Raw genomic sequence first — 27,842 nt, 5'->3', positions numbered from 1 at the left:
TCATTTGGCTAAAGGTTATCTAAATAAAGAAAAAGACCCTAAATCCAGGGAACATATTGAGGATATCTCACCATCGCAATATGATGCAAACCACAGACCAGTCGAGTGAGAGAATATATAGATGCCACTAGGTACATAATGCAAGTGTAATTCACACGGCTGAATGTCAGGTAAATCTGGTAATGGTTGCGATAGGCTATAGGGCGGTATATAGATTTCCTGAGTATATTAAAAGCTAGTGGCGAATCAACTGAAGTCTCCATATCTAATCCTTGGTGATATTTTCGCTATCTAGTGATAATGTTACAGGTAAGCCAGACGAATAAATCTGAGGATGGGTTAGCGAACAACAGCAAACTACAGGGAAGATAAGTCTTATAATGTGGCATCAGGTGTCAGAATCATCCATTACCAGATTTACATTTTGTATTCATTGGCATTAACTGACACCATGCACTGTGCAAGGGGATGTCCCCTCATATTTTTAATGTTTCATCCATATGATACTTAAATAGTGCATCAACTAACTACAAACTCTTTAAGTGCTTCTCCACTTACTAGGGCATAGCTCAGTGTTGCCTAACAAACTATCGCCCATAAGACTACAAAATGCTGTCTACAAAACACCATTTCTCATGCATTGTACAAGGGGATTTCCCCTCATATTTTTGATGCTTCATCCACATGATACTTAAATAGTGCATTGACTAAGTACCAGGGTTTTTTTCTAAACAGGGGAATAAGGGAGCTGCTCCCTCATGTAACCAGCCAGCTCCCTCATACCAATTTTCAGATGGAACCCTAAGTGGCTACTCTTATTAAAAAATCCCCCCTCGGTCGCTTCGTTCCTTGCCACATGCTTGCGATCTGCTCCCTCATGCTAAATTTTTCTAGAAAAATCCCTGTAAATTCATCCATATGATACTTAAATAGTGCATTGAGTAACTACAAAGTTTTTAAGTACTTCTCCAATCCTCCAAGGCTCAGCTCAGTGTTGCCTGACAAACTATCGCCCATAAGACTATCAAATGTTGTCTGCAGGTTACGAAAGCGGATGCAGCGTTATGGAACATCAAACGCGTGCAATCTAATCATGCTTGAAACACGCTCTCCTCAGTTCCCTCAGGGAGTTTGGTACACCGTCATGGAAAAAATAGCAACTTTCATCTTCAGAATAAGTCTAATTTTCTGCCTGGGGTGTCATCAACAAGCGTGTGCTATAGCTAATTAAAACATTTCTGTTTTCGTGTGTATTTGCCATGGCAACGTTTGATACAACCGCATAGCCTTCGGTGCAATCAAAAACGTAAATTGGAAACTCGTGTGCATGTGTACTTCCCACTGCAACACATCACCGGGTGCCATTAAAAGCGGTTTTGGATGACAGATGGCTAATTCTGACCACTCCTGAGATGGCCGTACATTTATGTTCCTGTGTTTTTAGCCAAGGAAACGTTTAGTACGGCTCAGCTTTAAGTGCTACTGAGACGTTTTGGAAGAAAACATTGAAGTATTGCCACTTTTAGGCTAGCCTTGGATGTCATTAAGAACTGGTTTTAAAAGGTGCCATAGCTGATTTAAAACCCTTCTGTTTGTCCGTATTTGCCAAGGAAACGTTTAGTACTCCCACGCCCTGGAGGCCACTGAGACAGTTTCAACGAAAACGCTTAAGCAGTGTACGGTACACACCCTCTGTGTTCTGCGAAAGGAAATGCTTGGTGCCTTGGGTGTCATTAAGAATTGGCTTTGAAAGGTATCATAGCTAATTTTAGACTTTATGTTTTTGCGTATTTGCCACGGAAACGATTAGTACCGCTCAGTCTGGAGGGCTCTGAGAAAGTCTGGAAGAAAACACTTTAAGTATTGTACGGTACACACCGACTGTGTCCTGCGAGAGGAAATGCTTGGTGCCTTGGGTGTCATTAAGAATTAGTATTGAAAGGTGTCATAGCTAAGTTAAGACATTTATGTTTGTGCGTATTTGCCACGGAAACGATTAGTACCGCTCAGTCTGAGGGCTCTGAGAAAGTCTGGAAGAAAACACTTTAAGCTTTGTACGGTACATACCCGCTGTGTTCTGCGAAAGGAAATGCTGGGTAACCATAGCCTTGGGTGTCATTAAGAACTGGTTTTAAAACGTGCCATGGCTGATTTAAAACCCTTCTGTTTGTCCGTATTTGCCAAGGAAACGTTTAGTACTCCCACGCCTTGGGGCCACTGAGACAACGTTTCAACGAAAACACTTAAGCAGTGTACGGTGCACACCCTCTGTGATCCGCGAAATGCGTGTTGCCTTGGGTGTCGTTAAGAATTGGCTTTGAAATGTATCATAGCTAATTTTAGACATTTATGTTTTTGCGTATTTGCCACGGAAACCATTAGTACCGCTCAGTCTGGGGGGCTCTGAGAAAGTCTGGAAGAAAACACTTTAAGCATTGCACGGTACATACCCGCTGTGTTCTGCGAAAGGAAATGCTTGGTGCCTCGGGTGTCATTAAGAATTGGTTAAGAAAGGTGCCATAACTAATTCAAAACACTTCTGTTTGTGCGTATTTGCCAAGGAAACGTTTAGTGCTCCCAAGCCTTGAGGCCACTGAAAAGAAGTTCAAACGAAAACACTTAAGCATTGCACCCGCTGTGATATTCCATAGCCTTGGGTGTCATTAAAAAGCGGTTTTAGAAGGTGCCATAGCTTATTGAAAATTCTTCAGTGTTTCGTGCATTTGCCAAAACTGACTCTTAATGACTCGTGGTTCATCGCAGGCTCTGATGTCATTAAGAGGCAGTATTACACCATAGCTACTTAAGTCCCGTACGTGTACAACAGTAGTGGATGTCTGAGCACATACTTATGTTGAGCTTAGACATCCATTACACAACAGTACCTGCCGAATCAATATCTATATTGCATGTTTCATAATATTCAATTGATTTCAATACGTTAGATCCTATAGATAGAAACAACTACATTCTCAGGGGAGATAACCAATACAGTGTTCAAATAGGAAAATACATTAAAGAATGTTTCGATCTTAGAGAACACATGTTAGAGAATAGTTAACCTTTATTGTTACATCATACATATACTCTGTATGTAAGATGACGTTATCCACACATGTATTTAGCTTTGTTAGATCTTTAGTTAGCTTTGTTATATCTTTAGTTAAGACCATACAAAAGTCTCTGTACTTTTTTGTTGTGTCAATAAAGAATCTATCTATCAATCTATCATAATATCTATATTACCGTTTAGTAACGTACAATTTAACAAAGTATCATTTGGTAACTTGCAGAAGCATTCGATGTACTCGGAACAACATCCACACCAACCTGATTCTGACCTTCATACTGAAGAACACAACCTGGTTCATCATGAAGAGTGTGGTGACCAAAAGACACACCTCAAACGACGTAAGTTTCAATAGTATGAAGAAGCCCCTTTGTTATCTTCTACTTTAACAGACTGTTGACTGTACAACACGTGCATATCAAAAATACTTAAATAATGTAGATTGTACACAAATCATTCAGTGAGCAGAGGCCCAAATGTAGAAGATAGTTTGTGGCGTGTCCCGTCTTGATATATGTTTAAAGTTCAAACTTGTTTCAATACAAAGGTAAATGTTCTCACCTAGAGCTTTCGACCAGTCACTCTGGTCTTCCTCAGTAGACTGACACAGTGAGACTAGTCACTCGGCTTCTTTGATGTGTGATATCAACACTGGGTCACCGTCTTGATATATTTAACCTCCGGATGTTTTCGGCTTCCCTCCCTCTCCTCAGTGGGTTTGCCGGACTGTGGTGACCTTGTTCAACTACTTCAAGGTCACCAACTTCTTCTGGATGTTCGTGGAGGGTCTGTACTTGTACATCATGATCGCGCATGCGTACGGCACGGAAAAAGTCAAGTTCTGGATCTACATTCTGATTGGCTGGTGTAAGTAACACAGCTAACGTACTTTTAATGCCGTTTGTCGATAAAGTTTAGACTTATATAAAGATAGCTTTATTGCGCAACAATTGTACAGTGTACAAAGTATGGCATCTACTAACTTAAGTAAGTACATGTCAACTACATTTTCATAAGGCTAACCTAATACAAAAGTGGGTGGCTAATATGAGATAGGTATTAACTTAAACAATCGTTGAAGGAGTTTCTAATATCCATACAGTCTTTAATATATATCCCTATGTATAGCATGTAAGGATTGTCACAAGTCAATATGTATATACATGTATATATATATATATGCTTGATGCTTTTTGTAGACATTTGCCCAGACGGCGGATCAGATTTGAACGCATGGGACGCAGTAATATGTTACTCGGTCAAGTTCGACGTCAGTCTGCAATAAAACTCAATCTTGATAATGTCAACAGTCGAGAGAAAATCCTTAGTGTACTCTACGTTAATCAAATCAACCTTCTATTGAAAGCCCTACACGTCAGACGCTGTAGTAATATCACGCTGCTGTGCATTACTCGCTCAACTCAGTAAGTCTGCAATATAACTCAATATGACAGTATCCATAGTTGTAATCAAAATTTGTCTTGGCGTAATCATATCAATCTTCTTCTGTGTGTTACGCATGTAGAACGCTGTCTGCACATGGAAAGCAAATTGAAGAAAAAAGTAAACTTTACAAGACAAATTTCAATATTGCCTTACTCCTTCAAGTTATTCGTAAGTCTATAATATAACCCAATAATAGCAAAGACGACAGTTAAAAAGAGACAATCCCATGCACCCCTGGGCTCTTTCAATCTAATACATCTTCCACTGTGCGCCGTTCGCTGTCTATAGTTGGAAAGTAATTGAAAAATGAAATACTGGGCAAAATGCAATATCCGAGCTTTAGGTTTCGGGCAATCTATCTTTAATAAAGGTAGATATTACAAGCTACTGGAGTCCTTTGTACAGCAATTACCTACCCACGTTTACACAGTCATTTTTCAACATTCCTCGAAGCAATACTGAATGGCTCTACTTCTATTGGGGGGAAATTTAGTTCTGTAAACTATCAGCAATACACAGTGGTGTACCAACCTAATGGAAATATTCACTGACAGGTAACCTCTATATTGCAAGGGTCACATTTTCAAACCGGACAGTTTGCCTGAACGAAAAGTATGATGTAAACAAGAGGGAAACACACAAACCATTTAAATACGCATTACTTGTAGATATTCCTGATATGCATTTTTTTAAATCTCCAAGCAGATCCCGGGGTGGCAAAAGACCAAATTGGCCAGGGTCAAACAGGGTCCGATTGGGTGGTGTATTGGATCCTCTCTGGCCAATGGATACTGCTTTGCCAATTTGATACTGTCTTTTGCCACGATGGAATCTGCTTGTAGATTACATCTTTCTTTAGATTTTTGTTCATTCAAACAGCCTGGTACGGCCCTGGCTTGGAATCGCGAAACTCCGGCATAACTGAATAAATGACGTGCCTGTCCCAAGGACCATCTCCCTTTCCTCCTACCGGACGCTTTGTTAGAGAGGTATTGGTTGTCTATACATCACCACCGTAAGGCTGAAATCAATCTGCAGAAATTGACAGGATCACATCACGGCTAGGTTGAGTAGATATCATGCTGGTAGGAGCCACAGGTTCTAGCTAATTGCAATCAGGGTGTTCTTGGTTTGTAAATTACAATAACAAACTACGTCAGAGGCTCACGGTGTAGCCTCTATCAGGCTTCGGGAGGCGGCTGTAAAGATTAGGAATTGGACAAATAGAGAGATAACATGCCAGGGGAGTTTGTCCGTAAGAGTTTACTTTGCCGCACCCGAACTGTACTCTCTAGCGGACCAACTCTTCTGGCATGTTACCTCCCTATTCGGCCAATTTCTACTATTTCGAGTCGCCTCCCGAAGCCTGGTAGACGCTCACAGTGTACAGGAGGGTATATAGGTCACGACTATATGTGAATTGGTTTACTTAAAGGGTAAATTCTAAGGCTAGGTCGTCTTCGAGCAATCCAATCTACGCTTACTACTGTATATTTCAATAATCCAAATGATCTTCCATGGGGTTTTCATATTCCGCATACACAGCTTACAGGTTTGCAATTGGACGCAAATCTAGAAATAAGGCTAGTTCAAAATGTTTGGTTATTTCGTATTATTTCGTTTAGTACTGTTATATGATAGCATTCGCTAGCAGAATATTACAGTTTAATTAAGGTCCAATTAAAGACTAATTAACTATGGACAGACAAACTGTCCCTAAGGCTTATAATTATGGGACTAGCGGATACAGTAAAATATCTGATGTTTTTCGTCCAATTAATCGCATCATTTTCTTGCTTTCATTGCAGGCATCCCGATTGTCATCGTTCTGATTTGGGCTGTTGTCAAGTTGTTCCTGCAAAACGACCAGTAAGAAAGTCTCTCTTATCGCATTATTTTACTACTGCAACCCATACACATACATCGGGTGTTTTATTGGTGAACACAAAGTTGACATTAAACTAAAATGAATGGATTTTATGCTTTCAAATGTTACACGCATGACTGTATTCGCGATGCCTTTCACTCATTTCGTCTACTACCAGTACTTAGTATTAGGCGGTCCTATGGCTGTAATCTAATTGTGGGATACAAGGCAAAGCTAAAGGCGGTATGCATACCATATCTTTGTTATACCAATTCGCAAGGACGTTTGACTAATACGTAATGCTAGTTGACTGCGTATCCAGCACAAAATAAGACGTGCTTACCTTTGGGACAGCATTAGGACTGATACATGACACGAACATTGTCCATTATCTCAAAATTCTCTTAATGCACTGACCTCTGTACCAGTTGCAGCCATTGCCACTTTTCTCTAATCCCCAGTTATTTGCACAATGACCCTAACTAACTTATTCCTGTACCTGCAGTATCTATGGGGAGAACGGATGCCACACTGTAGTAAACAATGTAGCTTGAAAGTTCCTAACAATCCCCCATTGGTCCCAATACATTCACGAAAACCGACGCTACTTTCATGAGGTCTGTGAACCTCAATTTCACAAAAACCTCAAAATAATTCCCAGAGGTCTTTAATGTCCGATTTGTTGTTACCAGAAAAAAGTCACATGAACGTTTAGTATATGTATGATTTAATCTGACATCGACAACTTGATGTCTCCGTGAGATATCATCAGTACTTTGTCTCTTGTTGCAATCTCTAGGATTCAGCTTTCTAGGCACGAACGTTCAATTTTAAATATCAACAATTTATCTGATAGTGCTAATGTACATCTGTTACTCAAAATATAACTTCTACTGTCATCTAAAATCGCGACACTCGCTATCACACAGTTATAGTTATCTGAAACTAAACGATTCCACGACAGATTCCAATTGTATAAAGATAACGTTAACATCATCTTAACACTCTGTCCATATTTTGTCTCATGTTGTAATTATCATCAAGTTGTATACGGTATATAGCTTGGGTGCGCCACACTATATATATTGTCCTGATTAAATGTTTACGTTTACCAATCGTTACAGATAGGTGGTATTTAATATGTTTTACAGCCTTGCCAAGGGCGTTCGGTGTGTAACACAGACCTGAAATGGTGATTGAAACAGCCCAGCCATAAAGGCGGCCTTCAAATCGAATTAACGTATTGCAGGCTGATTGGTTTTAGTTGGAATTGAATCAGACATTGGTCTAAAACCAACGGCGTCTACAACATTCAACGTAATTTAATATAACAGTTGCTTTCGTTCATAAGATATATAAAGAAACAAAGTATGATTTTCTTTAGTTGGTATCACTTGAATCAGACATTGGTCTAAAATCAACGGCGTCTAACATTCAATGTAATTCAATGTTACAGTTGCTTTCGTTCATAAGACATATATCATAACGAAACGACGTCTGATGTATATTAGATAGTATCAGAGGAATCAGACAGTGATTCGAACGAAACAGCGTCTACAATTCGCTACAATGTCACCAGACAATGCGATTTTGGCTACTTTCTATGGCATATTTACTTGCAGTAAAGTTGCTTAAGAGGGTTTAATACCAAAGTATGTGCGGTTCAATTGAGGTTCATTGGAGTAGACAGTTGAACAGCTACTTCGGTTTTATCGTCTACAATCTTCTCCTATCAATAAAATAGAGCCGCAGGGGAGAAAGGACCATTAACTTCGCACGCCTGAATGCAATGCACTATGACAAGTAGCTTGTTGTATATCTCAGTTCTACTCTCGGGTAAATGGCGGCTGCAGTAATAGATTCCTTATAAACACATGATGCGTACACCGCAGCAATAATCTTATAGACAATTCTACTACCAAAATTAAGTTTTCCACAGATTATAAAAATAGTTGGTAAATCTTTAGTTGCCTTCAAAGAAAACCTAAAAGAAAAACGTGTTCAATGAACACTTTACTAAAAACATCGTATATATATATAATGTAGGGACTAGTTCTTAATATCGTTATATGTATCACAATTATAAATCTTTTACATGTACTTGCAATCAACCTTCAGGCATACATGTGCAATAAACTTAATATTCTAAAAGACTAAATGACAAGCCAAAAACTGAGGCAGGCCTGTATTTTGATTTCTTTGTGACAATCTATACCCATTAACATTGCGTTCATGGCGTGGGGACACGATCAGTGTTATGTGGCTATAGTGACAACAATAAGAACAATGAACGAATTGATGTCTTACTAATGTCTGACCTGTGTTCATGTTTTCTTCTAGATGCTGGATCGCTGACGTCAATAACAACTACTATGACTTCATCTTCCACGGCCCTACGTTCTTCATACTTCTGGTACGAAAACCGTTATGTATTGTACATAGCTATGTAGCACTTCGGCAGAACGTCTCATATAAGGTCGTAGTTGCGTATATAAGGTTAACACTCCTTCTGTAGTTTCAAAATGTTATGTCGGATAATATATCGTCTGCAGCAGGCAAAATTATGATGCAACGTTGACCAAAAACTCAAAGAAAACCGCGAAAAATCAGTGTCCTAGTGTAAAATGAACGAAATCTATAAACACACAATATAATATACACATCATAGTTTCTCGCTGTTTTAATAGGGAACACGTGCATACACACCCCGAGGTATAATTACCACACTCCAAAGCCTTACGTGTAATAGCTTGTTGCTAATTAGAACATGCTTAAATTACGGTAATTACACTGATGCCCTCCAAGTTCCGGTAGGTGCTGGTCTATATTTAGCTCGCTATGCGCCTGGCTGACGATTCGATTGATGCCGGCTGAAGATTGTGACTTGGGGTAGCGCAGATGCTTTTATTTCTATTATTTATCATACATCTATATCATCATATATCTCTCTCTGTCTCTCTGTCTCTCTCTTATATATATGATCTATTGATGTATTTAATTATTCGTCAACACATACAATAATACAATAACAAGGACCGTGTGACGCTGCACTCAAGTTTTAAAACTTGTTTTATCTGCGCCACAAAACAAAACAAAATACATAAATATTTTAGTGAGTTGACATAGCAGTGGGCAGAAGTCCCAGTACCCTAAATAAATAAATAATACTAATGCTAACAAGGTTGCAAATAAAGTTGATAGAACAAGGATGACTTCTGTGGCTGATTGACTACAGAAATGTCTTCGTCAATCTGATCTAGAAACACAAGGGTTATATATCAACCATTTATATCTGATTGGCGAAAGTATAACCGCCAAACAGAGCTGGAAGAACTGGAAGTGAGGCCTTTTAAGACATGGAGTGTTGGGCACTTCTATCGCTACTTGACTGTTAAAGAACAGTCAAGCAGAGCTAGAAGCCACTTTGAATTTCGAAGCCACTTACATTGAAGAAGGCGCCTTTAATGTAAGTTTGAATGAGTTGCATCATATACTACGCTTAGGTATTAACATTTTATTGTCTAACGAGTTACTTAACGATGAAGAACACTATATACCATATCTAAAGGAGAAGAAAAGGTAAGTCTTATGTCGCACATGTGGAAATTAACATTACTTCTTTTCCAGGCGAATTGCTTCATCCTCGGAAAGATCGTGGTCATCCTGGTACAAAAACTAAAAGCGCACCCTGCCGGTGAGACCGGGCACTACAGGTGAGCGGCTGTGTTGTTCCCTTTTCAGTGCTGACAGCTGCGTTCGTAAATTATAGATAGAGCTTCTGGTAGGCCTGTAGGGACTTCAGACTTTTCTTGTGCTGTTGATGATTTACGCAGTACATCTGTTTTCAGATCTATTGGGACCACACAGTAATTTGCAATTAGGCATTGTTCCCGAAGGCACTAACAAAAACAAGTAAAATAGTACCTGCGGCCTTTCTGCAATTGAGGGAGGACCATCTGGCGTTGGAAGCTTTTTTCTAATGCCTTAAGTCTTGTCCCCAGCTGTTTCTCTTGTCTTCCTGCCAGAAATGAGAAAAAAAGGGTGAACTTAATGTAAAAGTATCGTTATAAGTAGAGTAGATTCATTCCTCAAGCTAACTTACATCTATCACACCACAGTCGTCCCCCAGTAGACATCAGGAGCCGCATAGTCCTCGTTTGGAACTTTTGTTTAGCTCTTATTACATACTACTGAATGATTTCTTTATACAGTAGGAGCTTTGATACAACCTCCTTGGTAGGAAGTAAAAGATAAATAGGTAGTATCAAGGAGCTTCAACGTCCTTGGTAGCAAATGCAACGTCTATTTTATTGTGATATATCTATTATGCAAAACAACAGTTTCAGCTTGTATATGGCTAGTATATATGTGTCGTGTGATATATTGCTTATTCTACAACTGAAACAAAAGTGTTCAGAGCTTAAGCTTAAGACAATGGACCTACTGGCAATGAGTATTGCAGTATCGCATGGTGAGATTTTCCGCACTCTATTTTTATAAAAAATATGCAATATTTTTGTTGAAAACATTTTTTGCTTCACAGACGTGATAACGATCCAGAGAGTCCCCGACTTTCGGTGTTCTTTGGCACAGTAGATATGTTTCGACGTAATTCACTTCCAGATAGGGACCTCGTAAGGTTTGTGGTCCTTCCTTATACCGAAAACAAAGAAGTGAACATTTGTGGACAACGGTCTGTCATATGGCTTTAAAAGGCTGATACATGCACGCCCATTGGCTCGTTCATTAGCAATGGTAATTAAATTACAATGTCACCTAGCTGTCCTTGAACGATACAAGAGAATTCTATGTTCATCACCACAATGTACAACATAAAGAAGTCATAAAACCTACTGTAATTTTCAGAATTCGACAGCTTCGTTGAGTGCTATATGTTTCATTCATCGTTGAGCCAGCTCAACAAGACTTAAATGTAAAGCAAAGAAACAAAAAAGGATATATTAAGTTCCATACAAATTCCTTTCACTGGTATTAAATTTTTGGATAGTAGTGAAGTTTTTGGGTACGTAATTCAGTGCATCTATGAGCCTTTCGAAGCCATGCCATCGCTAACACCCAGCAATAGATTTTTCCTCGTTCATTCCAATTTTTGTTACGACATTTTTATCCTGTATTTTTGACACGCCCTTTTTACATCGAAACTACCAAGTCTCATTTCAGCCCTTTTGACTTCGACGCACCTTATGGTCCTAACCTGTGTCGATGAATGACTTTCGTCTTGCATAGTGCACCACATACATTTTTACCGTGACGCCACGACTTATTGTGCTTCTAGCGCGCATTTGGTGACGTACCAGTTCTGTGTGTTTGACGTCACTGCGATGTTTTGTGCCGTGAGGCGTGTGCGTTATGTGTTTGAACTCAAAATAAGGGACATTAGATCTTTTAATGTATTTACAATGTATCTGTATATGAACTCTAACCATTGTAAACTGTAGGAGTTGTGTTTTGTAATTGCTTCGTGTCCTTGATACTGTTTTAGATGGATACGGCTATCTTATTTTCCAATCCACCTATTGTTTGTAACAGTTAACACATGTATGGCTGGGCTCCATCGGGAATCATCTCCGATTGACAAGCGGAATGGATTATCCAGCTGTTTTATGATAAAATAAATCAATAAGCTACTACTACTATGTTACTACTACTACTCCTACTAATTATGACAATGACATATGGACCTAGGTTGTAGTGTTGCTAGCCTGTAGGCGTTCAAAGCTGTTTTCTGCCTTCTATCATTTGTTATGAAGTTATGTCATTATTTCAAAATGTCAGGGTTATTTGCCTAGGAAACTTTGAGCAACGCCAGTACACGATATGTATATCCTGGTTAAATAAGTAAAGAACAATAATAACACTAACACTAATTCAGATTCAGTAGTATTTTTCTACTGTTCGCAAATTATTCCAGAAAGAAGAAGTAAGTATATTATTGGCGGGAATTGTTTTTTCTTTCCTCATTTGGCCTTCGTTTTCACAACCGTTATTCACCTACCAAATATCATTCAGATCCATCCACAGCTTCGACAGTTATGCTGCACACATACACACACACAAACATACAAAACCCACTGCAGTACCACAGAAAAACGCCAGGTGAACCACGTTCAGTCTTTACTACTACTACTACTATTACTACTGATGATAATGTGCCCTACGTTGTACTGTTTCCAGCCTGAAGGCGTTCAAAGCTGCGGTGGTTCTGCTGCCGCTGCTGGGCATCATTTACATCCTGTTCTTCATCCACCCGACCAGCTCCAACGGCACCTCTTACCTCGTCTTCATCTACTTCAACACCTTCCTGCAGTCCTTCCAGGTAAGGCACTAGGAATGAATGAGTGAATGAGTGAGTGAATGAATGAATGAACCATCTACATCTTGTTCTTCATCCACCCGACCAGCTCCAACGGCACCTCTTACCTAGTCTTCATCTACTTCAACACCTTCCTACAGTCCTTCCAGGTAAGACACCACTAGGAATGAACGAATAAATGAATGAATGAATGAATGAGTGAATGGGTGGGGGAGTGGGTGAATGAATGAATCATCTACATTCTGTTCTTCATCCACCTGACAAGTTCCCACGGCACTTCTTACCTCGTCTTCATCTATACTTCAACACCTTCCTACAGTCCTTCCAGGTAAGGCACCACTAGGAATGAATGAGTGAATGAATGAATGGGTGAATGAATGAATCATCTACATTCTGTTCTTCATCCACCCGACCAGCTCCAACGGCACCTCTTACCTTGTCTTCATCTACTTCAACACCTTCCTGCAGTCCATCCAGGTAAGGCACTAGGAATGAATGAATGAATAAATGAACAAATGGATGAATGAGTGAATGTGATCATCAACATCCTGTTCTTCATCCACCCAACCAGCTCCAACGGCACGTCTTACCTCGTCTTCATATACTTCAACACCTTCCTACAGTCCTTCCAGGTAAGGCAATAGGAATGAATGACTGAATGAATGAATGAATGAATGAGTGAGTGAGTGAGTGAATGAATGAATCATCTACATTATGTTCTTCATCCACCCAACCAGCTCCAACGGCACGTCTTCATCTAGTTCAACACATTCCTACAGTCCTTCCAGGTTAGGCACCACTAGGAATGAATGAATAAGTGAATGAATAAATAAATGAATGGATGAAGGAAGGAAGGAAGGAAGGAAGGAAGGAAGGAAGGAAGGAATCTTGGGCTGCCCTGGCTGTACAATTTGTCTTTTTACAGCCAAACGAATAAACAATAAAAAAGGAATCTTCATCTACTACAGGTCAAAACAACTGAATAAAAGTACTAAAGTTTGCAGCCAATACATTTGTATGCATTGGTTTCCAGCTGGGACCTAGCTTAGGTAGATTGAGAAAAAAGGGAACTCGAATACTTAAGTATACATGTACAGCCATTTCCTGGTTATCAAAATTACTTTAATCAAATGATTGCGTATTTATGGTTTGCAAAAGAGAAGTCAAACCCTTCAAACATAGTTTAGTTTAAGACAATTACCTTTTACTATGTTGAAGTTATATTGTACTCTGTTTCACTATCCTTTTATCCTTGTCATTTGTAATTAGCCTTCTAGTAGAATTAGAAATTTGAAATAAACTTATTTATATGTCCCATGTGTTCAAACAATCGTTCCCTAGATCGTTTTTCCACAAGGTGACCTTGTTTGTCGAGTTGATTTCATGCACAGATATTTATTGACCCGCCGTTTGCTTCATCATCAGATAAAGCCGGAGGATATGATGATGACTGATGGCTCGCTTGGAGTCTAGAATTGAGTCCAGATTTACAACAACTAATCTGCAAATTGTAGATAAATCTGGAACGCTAATAATTAAATCTGCACAAGAAAACAAGACCACATAACAATGCATTCTAGCATTACAAACTATGTTACTCTCATAAAAATTACAAAATTTTACGACAAACGTGAAAATTTAGCCCCAGTAGTAAAATTCTGAATGGAGTAAACATGCTCATTGAGAAAATGCCCAAAAAACTATTAGCTGGGCCCCCTTTATTTTGATACAATAGCAAAGGCTTTGTAGTGAAACATGAGAACAGCTGAGTTTGTAGCAGCTTGGATGAATGTTGCAATTTTTCCATGTGAAAGGTTTGAGTTATGATAACAAAACTAATCTGCAAATTGCAGATAAATCTAAAACGCTAATACACCTGCACCAGTATATAGTGGATTTTCAATTAAATTTTCCTTGTAAAACGCAGTGAAATTACAATTGAATCATATCACAATACTATCACTATATCAATGTCTCATGCACGAACAAATCATTTCATGTGGTGTCCACATTGATTTCAATTTTTCCTGAGCTAGCGTATGTTTGGAACCGTTCAACTATAGCAGAAGGTAAAAATATGGACCTTTTGGATTCCTGTGCATGCATTCCATTTCAATAATGATATTATATTGTGACATGTATTTTTTTTTACTTGCAGGGCTTCTTTGTGTCGGTGATCTACTGCTTCACCAACTCTGAGGTAGGACTTATCGTACTACTAGTAGGGGTTATAAAGTTGAATAGAGAAGTAACATTTGCAAAGCGAATGCATAATGTTTACCTTCAGACATGGTCGATCTGCCCTGTTAATTATTACTCAAACACATTCACATACATGTACTACTAGTATATGGTGACAGGAGCAGAGCAGACCATGAAATTGCAACATAATGTAACCCAACACCAGTCACCATGGTGGCAGACGTCAACCAATCATGTCATTGGTCAGGTCAGAGGTTAGTGTTTGGAACAGAAGAGGAGGAAGAAACAGAGTAAAAACAATATGTTTTCCTTCGGTAAACATAAATATAGTACGTTTTAACAGTTTGTAAGTGTAACGGTATTTACAGTGGAGAACTATATGAGAGAGAATGAATTGGTATAACCTCACACGTTATTATCTAGTACCAACACATCTGCAACTGTCATGAAAGTTCATCTGTGTTGGTAGTTACATGTTTAAAGTTAAAACTTTTGGTCCAACGCAAAGAAATATCTCACCTAGAGCTTTCGACCAGTCACTCTGGTCTTCCTCAGTAGACTCAAATGTATCTGGTAGACGATGTCGGCACGGCCCATCACCCTTCACTACCACAACGGGGGGCGACATCGTCTCGCAGATACCTTTGAACCAGTGTTGACGTCACACTTCAAAGAAGCCACTAGGTGAGAGATTTCTTTGTGTTGGACCAAACGTTTAAAAAAAAACACATCTGCAACCAATATCTTCACCAACTGTAGGTTCAAAACGCCATCAAGCGACAGTTCGAGAAATGGCAGGACAGTCACCAGTTCGGCGGTCCGCGGTCGAACTCCAAGAACCTTGCCCTGACGGTTATCACACACACCGGGCAGTCCTCAACTGTCGCCCCGGACAGGCATGACTACAGCAAGGTCGACATAGAAGAGAACGCCAAGACGGCATAAACTGAAAAAGAGAGGATGGAGCTAGCCCTTGTCCTGCTGGACCCGTAAATACAGAGATGACTTTTTGCACGACAATTGTGCATTGTACATGATTACTCACACAGTAGCCCTGGACAGGCATGACTACAGCAAGGTCGACATAGGGGAGGAGAGCTCCAAAATGGCCTAAACTAAAAGATAGATGAGAATTAAACTGTTCTCCAACTCAAGGTAACTAACTCACCGAAAATTTCTGAACCTTCTCTGAACCTTCCCAACCTTCCCTCAACCGAGACGGGGGGCGGTATCGACTTCCGACGAACTTTGGCCCAGTGCTGACGTCACACGTGGGTACAAATCACGTGTTTACAGCACTCGGGTCAGAAAGCTGATGAACACCGAGCGAATCCATCGAAAATTCCGATGAATTAATGGCCTTGAGTTTGAGAACAGGCCTAAACAGTGATCACTCACACTGGGCAGTCCTCAACCGTTGCCCCGGACAGACACGACTACAGCAAGGTGGACATAGGAGAGGAGAGCTCCAAAATGGCCTAAACTGAAATATAGATGAGAATTAAACTGTTCTCCAACTCAAGGTAATTAACTCACCGAAAATTTCTGAACCTTCTCTCAACCTTCTCTCAACCGAGACGGGGGGCGGTATCGACTTCCGATAAACTTTGGCCCAGTGCCGACGTCATACGTGGGTACAAATCACGTGTTTACAGCACTCGGGTCAGAAATCTGATGAAGACTGAGCGAATCCATCGAAAATACCGATGAGTTAATGGCCTTGAGTTGAAGAACAGGACCAAACAGTGTTCACTCAACTGGGCAGTCCTCAACTGTAGCCCTGGACAGACACGACTACAGTAAAGTTGACATAGAGGAGAGCTAAAAAAATGGCAAAAACTGACTGATAGATGATGGAGCTACTAGTATATGCTAGCCATTGTCATGCTTGACCTGCCCTATTTGACTAGCACATATAGTACTGCCCCGGCCGTGCAACCACGACTACAGCAAGGTTGACATAGAGGTAAAAAAAATGGCCTAAACTGACTGAAAGATGATGGAGCTATATCTTATTTTATTTTTTGGGGGATGCAACAGTGCATGACAAGTGGTAGCCAGGCAGCCAACAAGGCCGGTAGCGGTAACCACTGATACATAATACAAATCATAACAACATACAGGACGTACGACATATTCCTAGCCCCTGTCTTACTGGACGGGTATACATTCGGGTTGCACATACAGTACTAGCCATATAGCGCCCTGTATATGCACGATGTCTGGGTATTTCTGGGCAGTCGTCGACCGTAGACCAGACAGGCACCACCACAGCAAGGTAGACATAAAGGAGAGCTCGAAAGTGGCATAACTTACAAAGAGATGATGGAGCTATATACTAGCCCTCGTCCTGCTAGACCCATATATTCCAGGTCTGTATGATCCCATGCGATTACTAGTGGAATGGACCTATACCATTATTACGTCACAGTTTCTTTACCGCAATGAATGCCGGTCAATCGACGTCTATATTGTACAGGGGTGCGTAGCACGGTGTGTGTTTGTGTGGCGTTAGCCGTAATATAAGGCTTTAGATACAGTACTACTTTCGTCTAATGTCACAACTAAATCACCCATGCGGCATGTAATGCTGTGTCAACACAACTAGACGCAGCAAGAATCAGACATACCTTACTTTGAAATGATCTTCATTCTTTAACTGACCGTTCTAGAATGTTCTTTAGAACAGGTAAACAAAATGTGACGTAATAATGGTATAGGTCCATTGTTCTGGATTCCAGTCTCCCCTGTGACATATGCACATACAGTACTAGCTACATCCATACAGTGTACTTGTCTAGTTCTCTTGAAGCATACGACAACATTCCTTGGCTGAACATATCAAATGCTTTCTAGTGGTAACATTTGCAGAGCAAATGTTTAATATTATTCTTCCTTGTTGGATGTACATAGTATTCTTTAAAAATCACTCACGTGCTTTGCAATTGTAAACTTATGTACATAAACTAGTAGATATTTTTGGACAAATGGTGTTGATGGAAGGATTCCGGAGGCAGGTAGTGGCTAAGTAGAAAGTTTCAAACATATCAGATGACTCTGGTATAAATGTAAATGCTAACAGTCTTCATTTTTTTTTACATTTTCTTATGTCCTCCAATTTAGAAACAAAGTTGACTGGCCTGATAGGTAGACGTCGCCGAAGAAAATTTTAGGACTTTGCTTGTACGATATTAAAATGAAATCTATGAATCAATTTTATGTGACAACTACAACTACTACCAGCATCTGTATCATTCAATTTAATCATAATTGACGGCATTGTACAACGATAGAATTGCCTTATCTATGGTGAAATGACGATGCCATGCTTCATTTTTTCATCTGATAGAAATTCTCAACATCACATAAAATACCACAGGAAAGTACACTGTAATTCTACCTGATACAGTATGGTGGCGCTGCAGCTTTGCTACATGCCTTTGTACAAACTGATGTATATATGTTTAAATTCAGGGCTGGATACGTTTACTAAAGTATTACTGGTAAGTGATCATTGTAAGTTGTGTAGTAATAACATCACAGAAAACAGGTAGTTTTTTCTCTACGTTTTTTTTTTGCCAGTAGCCGTTCTTGTCTTTTATGACCCAAGTTCATTTTGTCAAATTAGATTTAGAATGTTCACACCGAAAACAGCGCTTACAAGTGCCGATTAGAATGCAGAATTAGTAAACTGTACATAAGAGTAATTAGATTTAGTTTATTCCACTGTTTACGTATGTATAGAAAGTCTTAAAATTTTGTTCAGGTGATGGTTGTCAAATAATGAAGAATTGTAAGGATTTTTTTCTAGACGGAAAAACAGACAGGATTAATAATTTAATAGACCATCAGTAACTGTCGACCATCACAAGCGACAGTTCAACCAATCATAGTATGGCATTTAGCGGTTCAACCAATGAGAGAGTTGCAGCAAGTCCGTCAAGAATTCAAATCTTTGACTGGAATGCAGCCTCTGTATCATTGGTCGAACCGCTAAAGGCCATGCTATGATTGGTTGAACTGTTGATCGTCATGAACTGACTGGATTTTAAAACATTGTGGCCTAATCCTGAACTTGCCTATAGTAGTTAAAAGGCTTAGATTTCTTGTACTTTACTCGGTAGAACATCTTCTAGATGTTACTCTGTGTATTAGATCTAGAGATCAGATGGACACAGTGGTAACTAATGTTTCCACTACCAGGTCAAAACTGTACAAATAAAGTTATATATTTTGAAACTTTACCTTGCTGTGATAGTTTCCTTTTTTTAGGATTTGTTGTCATTTTTTGGCTGTGGTTTAATTTTACAATTATATCTGTGTATAACTTTGAGATACATTTTTTTCTTCCTAAAATTTGCACATGTTTCGTAATAAATCGCTGTCAGCACACTATGCAATATCATTAAATCATATCACATCTTAAATATATATTGTCTTTTTTCAAAACAAGGTTCGATTTCTAACTTATTTCTCTAACGAAAGAAGTTCTGTCTATTACTCTTTCAAATTTCATGTTTTACATCCCTTAAACTAAAGCACCAGCTCTTTAAAACACAGTTTCCGCATGCTCGACTGTATTAGCTTTTCTTTTAAATCATTTCCTCATACCAGCTCTTCTTAAGTACAAAGCAGCTTTCCCAAAAGAGTCACCAGAGTAAAGTGTTAGCTGGTGGTTTGTTATCACTACAAATGAACCACCTGTTTACTAAGCAAACACACCAGTATCTCCAACATCAATACCCTTTCTTATTCGTCCTTTTAGACCATCGCAAACAACTGCCACAGAGTGTAAGGAAAACAACTTATTTGTCTACAACATAAAGGTATTTTGGGCTCAAACAACAATAAAATGGTAAAGAACTTGAAAGAGACAGACTAAAGGGAAATACGGTAATGCACCAGTATCTTCAACATCAATACCCTTTCTTATTCGTCCTTTTAGACCATCGCAAACAACTGCCACATGGTGTAAAGAAAACAACTTGTTTGTCTACCACAAAAAAGATATTTTGGGCTCAAACAACAATAAAATGGTAAAGAACTTGAAAGAGACAGACTAAAGGGAAATACGGTAATGCACCAGTATCTTCAACATCAATACCCTTTCTCGTACGTCCCTTTAGACCGTCGCAAACAACTGCCACAAGGTGTAAAGAAAACAACTTATTTGTCTACCACAAAAAAAGTTATTTGGGCTCAAACAACAATAAAATGGTGAAGACCTTGAAAGACACCTGCTTAAAGTAAACGGAAATACGGTAGTGCTTAAAGACCACGTAAACACATACTACGTGTGTTGGGGAGTTGTCAGGGCTCTGTCGTGGAAAACAAATGCTTCACAGTCGATTAAGAACAGCGGTATGTGAGACGAAGTTTTCAACAAGTAGGCTACTTAGGGGGTCTAGCAAAGTTTGTAAATAGTCGTATAAAATCTGTTTTTGTTTTGTTTTAATCCATCTGGGTTAAAAGCACGTAAAGTTTTAAATGTCTCCTTTTGAAGTGTGCGTTTTGCACATGTAGGTTGGGGAAACAGTACTACTAGACTGTGTAGTTTCGGGCAGGGCATACGTGAAAACCCCAGGGGAGCCTCAGAGGCCTTCTAACACAGCCTTGCAACCGTGACATCGTTCCGCTCAGGTGTCGGTACAAGAACGGCGGAGGTTTTCTGAGTGACGGACAGATTCTACACACTACATTTACAACATGGCGAGGATATCAAGACAAGTCTTTTCATGGCTGGGGATCGCCTTTTTAGCAGGTGAGTAGAGTGAGTGAGTGGCAGGTGAGTAGAGTAGAGTGCTCGACTCGGAACCAAGAGGTCCCGGGTTCGAGTCCTGACATGCCACCGAGCTTGTGCCCTTGGGAAAGGCACTTTACACGACTTTCCTCACTTCGCTCAGGTGAAAATGAGTATTTTATTGTCCCGTGTTGGTGGCGGCATTAATATAAGTTGAAAAAAATTGTGTGCCGTCACCACGTCTTGTGACTACATGTTGGAATATTTAAAAAAGGCAGGTGAGTGTTCATATTCGTCGTCGGTCAAATGGTAGAGTAAAAGAGACCAAAGTGCGATCGTATGTCTTACTAAAACTACTCACTGCCTCTTCAACGCGTGGTTATTTAGACTGTCTTACGAACATGTACATAGGAAAGTGTGCAATGTACGCGCCTTACATAGGAAAGTATGCATGACCAAAACACTCAGAAGTTCGTATGTGCCAACGTTAATTGCGTCTGACGCCCGCGTTGTTGCTGCATGGAAAACAGCTGAATTTTGTACAACTTGAATCAACGACTGTTCCAAGAATCCCATCGGTTTTCGATCGTATGACGATCGCACGACCAACGTGACCGGGCCCTTACTTATTTCTCTTCTTTGATTTGATTTATTAGACTGTATAAACATATATGCATATATATATATATATACAGCCAGGACTGCCAAACTAGCCGGAGGCTATTATAAAGGGCTAGCCCTCACAACAAGAACATAAACAAATAGGAACAGGTAACAGTTAACAGTGTCGGCTACACTTCAGATAAACATACTATTACATAACAGATGTTACGGCCTAACGTGTACTATTAATAGTAATTGTTTATTGCAAATTCTTGCCCGAGGACTAATTGCAGAAACAGAAGAAATAATGTATAAAAACAGACAATTAGTACATATAGAACTATTGATAACTACTAAGAAACTACTGGCAAAAACTACTGGGTTTGACTTCTTTTTTGAAGACAGAGGAAGACAAAAGATCCCACTTTTTCTGTAATTTGTGGGTTTTCGGATGTTAAGAGGAAAGTAATTTAAATAATTACATTGTGTACTATATCTACATTGTCATTTCTCTTCTACAGTGTCGGTACGAGTAAGCCATTCACAGGCGCCAACAACACCCCGCCAAACCCCAAGGCCCCTGGGAAGGTGTTCTGTGGATGACGTCGTTAAGAGAAACCAGGAGTGCGAATCAGAGTTCATCTATGCCTTGTGCACCAACCCGGACATCGACTGTGTGTGAGTTCTGATTTTGATACATATCGCCTGGCAAAACCTGTAACAGCTTGAACTTAAGAGGAGTAAATGTATATGTAAGAAACGAAGTTATGGTTGTTAATAGCGCATTTTGTTTTCACAGTTAAGTATGTCTTAGTAAGATGAGAAGTATGTATTATAAGAACTATATACCACCAGATTTACCAAGCCTTTCAAATAAGAACGATTTCAAGCGCATACAAATACAAATACACATGCAAATGCTTATAAAGAAGTGCTTAATATAACATATACTGGATTATAGTACTATACAGCCATGGCGTTAAAAGACCATGATACAACTAAGCATAGAGAAAAAATGTGAAATCGTCCTGCTGTTCAAAGTTGAGGTTAAGGCGTGGCTTTGACCTTGATAATGATATGGCTTACTTAGCTGAGTTATGGGAGAGTTAGAAACAATGCGAACTGTAAGTGGCCTTTGGGTATTCGGTTGCAGTACGTTTTGACACGCACATATAAGCAGAAGAATAATGTGAGTGCGGTTGCGTGCTGATCCTTTGCGTCACTTGAACCGTGAATGGCCCACAAGTAAACGGCATACAAGAACCGTTGCAGGGTCTGAAACACAATGCAGTTACCCACGTCACACGCTAGGGGCGCTAAACAAACATTTATGGAGATGTCGCTGACAGACCCCTAAACGAGTAGAATCTTCAAGCAGATGTTGGGTGGAAGATTTTCTAAAGTTTTTAATGTTTTCTAGCTCCTGTGATTCTTTAACAAAACAGAAAATGGACCAATATTCTACCTCCAACTGCTGCTTGGAGAGTAACTATGGCAATGGCATTTAAAAGTCCAACCAATGATAGCATGGCAATTAACAATCGAAACAATGAAAGCATGGCTGTTAGCAGTCCAACCAATGACAGCATGGCAATCAACACACTTCAACCAATGATAGCATGGCAATCAACACTTCAACCAATGATAGCATGGCAATCAACATTTCAACCAATGATAGTATGGCAAATAACAGTTCAACCAATGATAGCATGGCAATCAACACACTTCAACCAATGATAGCATGGCAAAAAACAGTTCAACCAATGACAGCATGGCAATCAACAATTCAAACAATGACGGCATGGCATTCAACAGTTCAACCAATGATAGCATGGCAATTAACAGTTCAACCAATGATAGCATGGCAAATAGCAGTTCAACCAATGATGGCATGGCATGCAATATTAACACTTCAACCAATGATAGCATGGCAATTAACAGTTCAACCAATGATAGCAATGTAAACCATCAGTAATGAACAGTCCAACCAATGATAGCATGGCGGTTAGCATTTCTATCATGAAAGTGTGGACAGGGCTTTGGGATAGAACTACCTATAAAAGTCTATGAATGTAGGTGTAGTTTTTGGTCCCTCTAGTGACAACACATTGAACTGCAGTGGATGTTAAATTCAAATTGTCAATTGACTTCTTGTTTTCCCCCACACAGTACACACCCTGATATGACCCGGATTGTGAACTGCACCAGAGATGTGTACTATGACTGTGTTGTCGGCATCTTTGAAGATGCAATGGTGACTATTCTGCTGCTTTTGTTGTTTCCCTGCAACCGTCCTAAAAAAACTACATTCTGGAATCATTGCACAAAAACCGTAGTACTAGTATCTACCAGGCTTCGGATGGCGGCTGGAAAGAGTAGACTGAATCGGTCAAATAGAGAGATAACATGCCAGGGGAGTTGGTGAGGGATAAACATTTAAAACATTACAACTGTAACACAAAAGTAAAGTTGTTGCAAAAACTCAGACATTTATGTTTACCAAAGGAAAACATTGTTTTTGCTCTGTTTCCTCTTCTTCAACCTCAACCAGACATCTGTCACCTGGTAGCTAGAGTTAGGTTACTAGTACATCATGTTGCAATTTTATAGCAGGAGGGATATGTAATAGTAGACTACTGTCACCATATGTGTTTGAGTAAGAATTAACAGAGCAGATCTATTTGAAGGTAAACATTATGCATTTGCTTTGCAAATGTTACCTTTCTAGTGAACATTTAAAATGTTATGACTGTAACAAAAAAGTAAAGTTGTTGCCACTGCTACAAAGTTAGTTATTTCATAATCTTTATGATTAACTAAACTATTAAACTATCTTCCCTGTTTCAGGTCCAAAATTTCCTTGTCACCATAGCCACAGCTTTTAACGCTGCAGACCGTTACTGTAACGGGACAACATTTCATCCAGAACAGATGAGAACAGATGGAGAAGGGGTGGAATGCGAGGAGCAATATTCCAATGACTCAGCTGCATGCATAGAGCAGTTTATGGAATATTACCTCAGCAATAAGTCACACCCTCAGCTGTGCAGGTACCTGCTTACTTCCTACTTCACTCATGTGTTTGTTTCAGTTGAGTTGTGAGAAATTCTTGATATGAAGAAGTTGTATCAAGTACCAGTGTTGTGTTGTGTTGTGTTGTGTTGTGTTGAGTTGTGTTGAGTTGTGTTGTGTTGTGAGAAATTCTTGATATGAAGAAGTTGTATCAAGTACCAGTGTTGTGTTGTGTTGAGTTGTGTTGTGTTGTGTTGTGTTGTGTTGAGTTGTGTTGTGTTGTGTTGTGTTGTGTTGTGTTGTGTTGTGTTGTGTTGAGTTGTGTTGTGTTGTGAGAAATTCTTGATATGAAGAAGTTGTATCAAGTACCAGTACACTGTACAGAAAGAATGGTTGCCTATTTGCTTCTTTGCTTGTTAAGAATCTGAATCAATTCAACAATCACTAAAATTAGTCCTCCTAGAGTCCTGCAGTACTCCAAAACATAAACGAAATGGAGATTGTGTTTATGTTTTGGAGTCATAAAACATGATAAAAAGCACAAAATATTGACACAATGTTAAGGAGTCAAAAAACATGATACAAATGCTAAAACATTGACATAATGTTGGAGTCATAAAACATGACAATTTCTACAACATTGAATATTGCAATAAGTCATAACAAAAAATGAGTCATACATAATCATATTACAGTATTAGATGCCATACGTAAGATAACTTATGTGGCACAAAACACCACCTCTTTGAACTAAGTCTAGGTTACTTAAAGCAAAAGCAGTCACTGTAAGCTTACACAATTGCAAGTACTAGCCTCAACAATGAACTATAACAGTTCCTCCATGCTTGTTCAACTTCCTGTGCAGAAAAATAAAACACTTTTGAGAAGGTTTGGGTGGATTCTATTTGGCAGTACTTTAATATTGGGAGAGAAATCATTGGTCAGCAAATCCGGTGCCCCCCTCCCCATCAACTCAGTTACTCCATGCCACAAAACGACATAAATTGCCATGTTTTCTCGTAAAATGGCACTAAATGTTCCATTACAGAGGGATTACAACGATACACTTTGTTGTCTGGTGTTTCTTGGTAAAACAAACCTCCTCTAACTAATCAAAAAGGCAATCCAAGCTCACACTTACCGCTTCTTCGCCTGTGAAAAGTTTGAATTTGCAGCTTTTTCCAATGTGCATTCCTATTGGCTGTTTGTTGGCGCCTGTGCATCCCGAGCACCAATGGGCGAACCGCTTTCTTTGGTCACAGACGAATGTCAGTGACCCGGAAATAATCATGATGACGTATATGCTGAGGTCACGTAGGTTTGATTACCCACATAGTGTCACGTATGTTCAGCTGGCAGAGAAAGTACAGCACACAATGACAGGCTTTCTACTTGTAGTCTTCAATCTTTTCCAGCTTCTTGGGAAAGAATCATTACAATTATATAATTTCGACCTAGCGATGACTTTTTGCTTGTTCCAGGGAGTAACTATTACTTCTACTTGTATTAATTTTCTTACTGCATTGAATTTTTCCCAGCTTTTCGGGAATAATGGGATGTCTATTCATAAGAATCATCATTCTGGTTTTTATTGAACTTTAAAAATTACATTATTTTGAAACAATCCTTTGTGATGGGAACTGAATTGCACTATTAGCGGTCCATTACAAGTACAGCTATTTTAACACTAAAGTCACAAACCACTAAGATCTCTTTTATAATCACCTCTAAGATGTAACAGTTTTCATTAGATAATACATTAAAAACGTAATGATATATATAATAGTGAAATATATCGACCTTACGTTGATCTTTTTCTTGTTTTATCCAGGGAGTATGCTATCATGACTGACTGCAAGAAGTCTGCACTAGACGACCACTGCCACTCCGTGCACTTTGACAAACTGTACGAACTTCGCCTGCGCCTAAGAAGTGACTACAACCCGTTTTGCCAGTGCCCGAACCAGTACTTAGGCTCGACAACAACGAGTAGAACATCTACTGTAAGCCCTTCTACAGTAACAGCGCCACCACCGCTGATTATCGGTACTGCAGCAACGGCCAAAGATTCTCCAACAAGTGCTACTTCTACTACACAGGTGGTGACGTCTGTAGCTGGAACCACGAACGTTATTGGCATTCCTGTTACACCTCAAACGACAGCTTCTACAACACAAACACCAACGATGGCAACGTCTGTTGTAACAACTACAACATCTCAGGCGCCCACCTACCTCACCACAGTGGCTACTGATGCACATACCGATCCAGCAACTGTGGCAAGTACTCCACAAACTACAGCAGTGATAACACCAAGTGTTGCTACTACAGCACCGACTACAACACACGCTGTGTATACAACAGGGTCCACGTCCACTTTACCATCACCCACAACGCCTACAACAATAGGCACTACAACGTCTTCTACGGCAGAGATGGGCACTACAACACGTACAACAACAAAGATGGGCACTGCAGCGACTACAACAACAGATATGGGCACCACAAGGCATACAACCACAGAGATGAGCACTACAACGCCTGCAACGACAGATATGGGCACTACAACGCCTGTAACGACAGAGATAGGCACTACAGCGCCTGTAAAGACAGAAATGGGCACTACAACGCCTGTAACAACAAACATGGGCACAACAGCGCCTACATCGATGCAATCGATGGGCACTACAACACCTACTACAACAGAGATGGGCACTACAACTCCTGCTACGACAGATATGGGCACAACAGCGTCTACAGGGATAGGAACTACAACGCCTAATACGACAGATATGGACACTACAACGCATACAACAACAGAGATGGGCACTACAACACCTACAACGACAGATAGAGGCACCAAAACGTCTACAACAATAAGAACTACAACGCCTACTACGACAGACAGGAGCACTACAGTGACTACAACAACAGGGATAGACACTACAACATCTACAAGGACAGATATGGACACTACAACGACTACAACTACGACAAAGAAAGACACTTCAACGCCTACAACTAGAAGAAATGAGTCTACGAGAGAAAGAAGGACTACTACAGGCCAAAACAGCAAGTCAGACAGAACTACTGAAACGCTCCAAACGGCCCAAGAACAGGGCCCACCCGCTGCAGTTATAGCTGCGGCCGCTGGCGGCGTGACTGTCCTAGGCGTGGCTGGCATCGCAGCTTACGTCATCAAACTAAAATTCTGTAAACCTTCTAGAGTTTACATCGCGTAAAGAACTCTTAAATCCTTTGTATAAACTAAAATCTTTTTAAAGTATTTTCTGATTCCGATGGATTGTTTAGGGTACAAAATGTAAGTTTGTACAACTGGTGTAAAATAAATAAATATATCATACCCATACGAAATGATAATATAGCACTTTTACGATCTCCTTATCCTCTACTAGTCTTTCGTAAAATCAATGTCAGGTCACACCAGCATTTTTTTCAAAGCATTTTAATTTCTACAACTTGACTTAATCTGTACACATAATAATCGTCTCAGGAATATCAGATTTGAAATCTGAAAACAGTTTTTGTTCGAGGCACCGAGACCTTT

General features: G+C 39.7%; 2 protein-coding genes across 2 annotated transcripts in view; both read left to right on the top strand.

The window, feature by feature from the left end:
- LOC109477985 (corticotropin-releasing factor receptor 2-like) overlaps positions 1-15,864 on the top strand; it is a 32,773-nt gene extending 16,909 nt beyond the window's left edge. Inside the window, exons 7-14 of the mRNA XM_019779437.1 lie at positions 3,294-3,411; positions 3,784-3,937; positions 6,325-6,385; positions 8,724-8,796; positions 10,011-10,096; positions 12,579-12,720; positions 14,876-14,917; positions 15,679-15,864. Coding sequence (XP_019634996.1) covers positions 3,294-3,411; positions 3,784-3,937; positions 6,325-6,385; positions 8,724-8,796; positions 10,011-10,096; positions 12,579-12,720; positions 14,876-14,917; positions 15,679-15,864 — 862 coding nt within the window. The remainder of the gene's footprint in view (positions 1-3,293; positions 3,412-3,783; positions 3,938-6,324; positions 6,386-8,723; positions 8,797-10,010; positions 10,097-12,578; positions 12,721-14,875; positions 14,918-15,678) is intronic.
- A 4,676-nt stretch (positions 15,865-20,540) lies between these two features.
- LOC109477984 (mucin-2-like) lies at positions 20,541-27,516 on the top strand. The gene is made up of 5 exons (XM_019779436.1): positions 20,541-20,680; positions 21,784-21,940; positions 23,432-23,516; positions 24,110-24,312; positions 26,106-27,516. The coding sequence occupies exons 1-5, from the start codon at positions 20,626-20,628 to the stop codon at positions 27,514-27,516; spliced, it is 1,911 nt and encodes a 636-aa protein (XP_019634995.1). The 5' UTR covers positions 20,541-20,625.
- The last annotated feature ends 326 nt before the right edge of the window (positions 27,517-27,842 follow it).

The sequence above is a fragment of the Branchiostoma belcheri genome, unplaced genomic scaffold (assembly GCF_001625305.1).
Source record: "Branchiostoma belcheri isolate BF01 breed outbred unplaced genomic scaffold, Haploidv18h27 scaffold42, whole genome shotgun sequence".
Lineage (NCBI taxonomy): Eukaryota > Metazoa > Chordata > Leptocardii > Amphioxiformes > Branchiostomatidae > Branchiostoma > Branchiostoma belcheri.
This window is presented reverse-complemented; position numbering and strand designations above follow the sequence as displayed.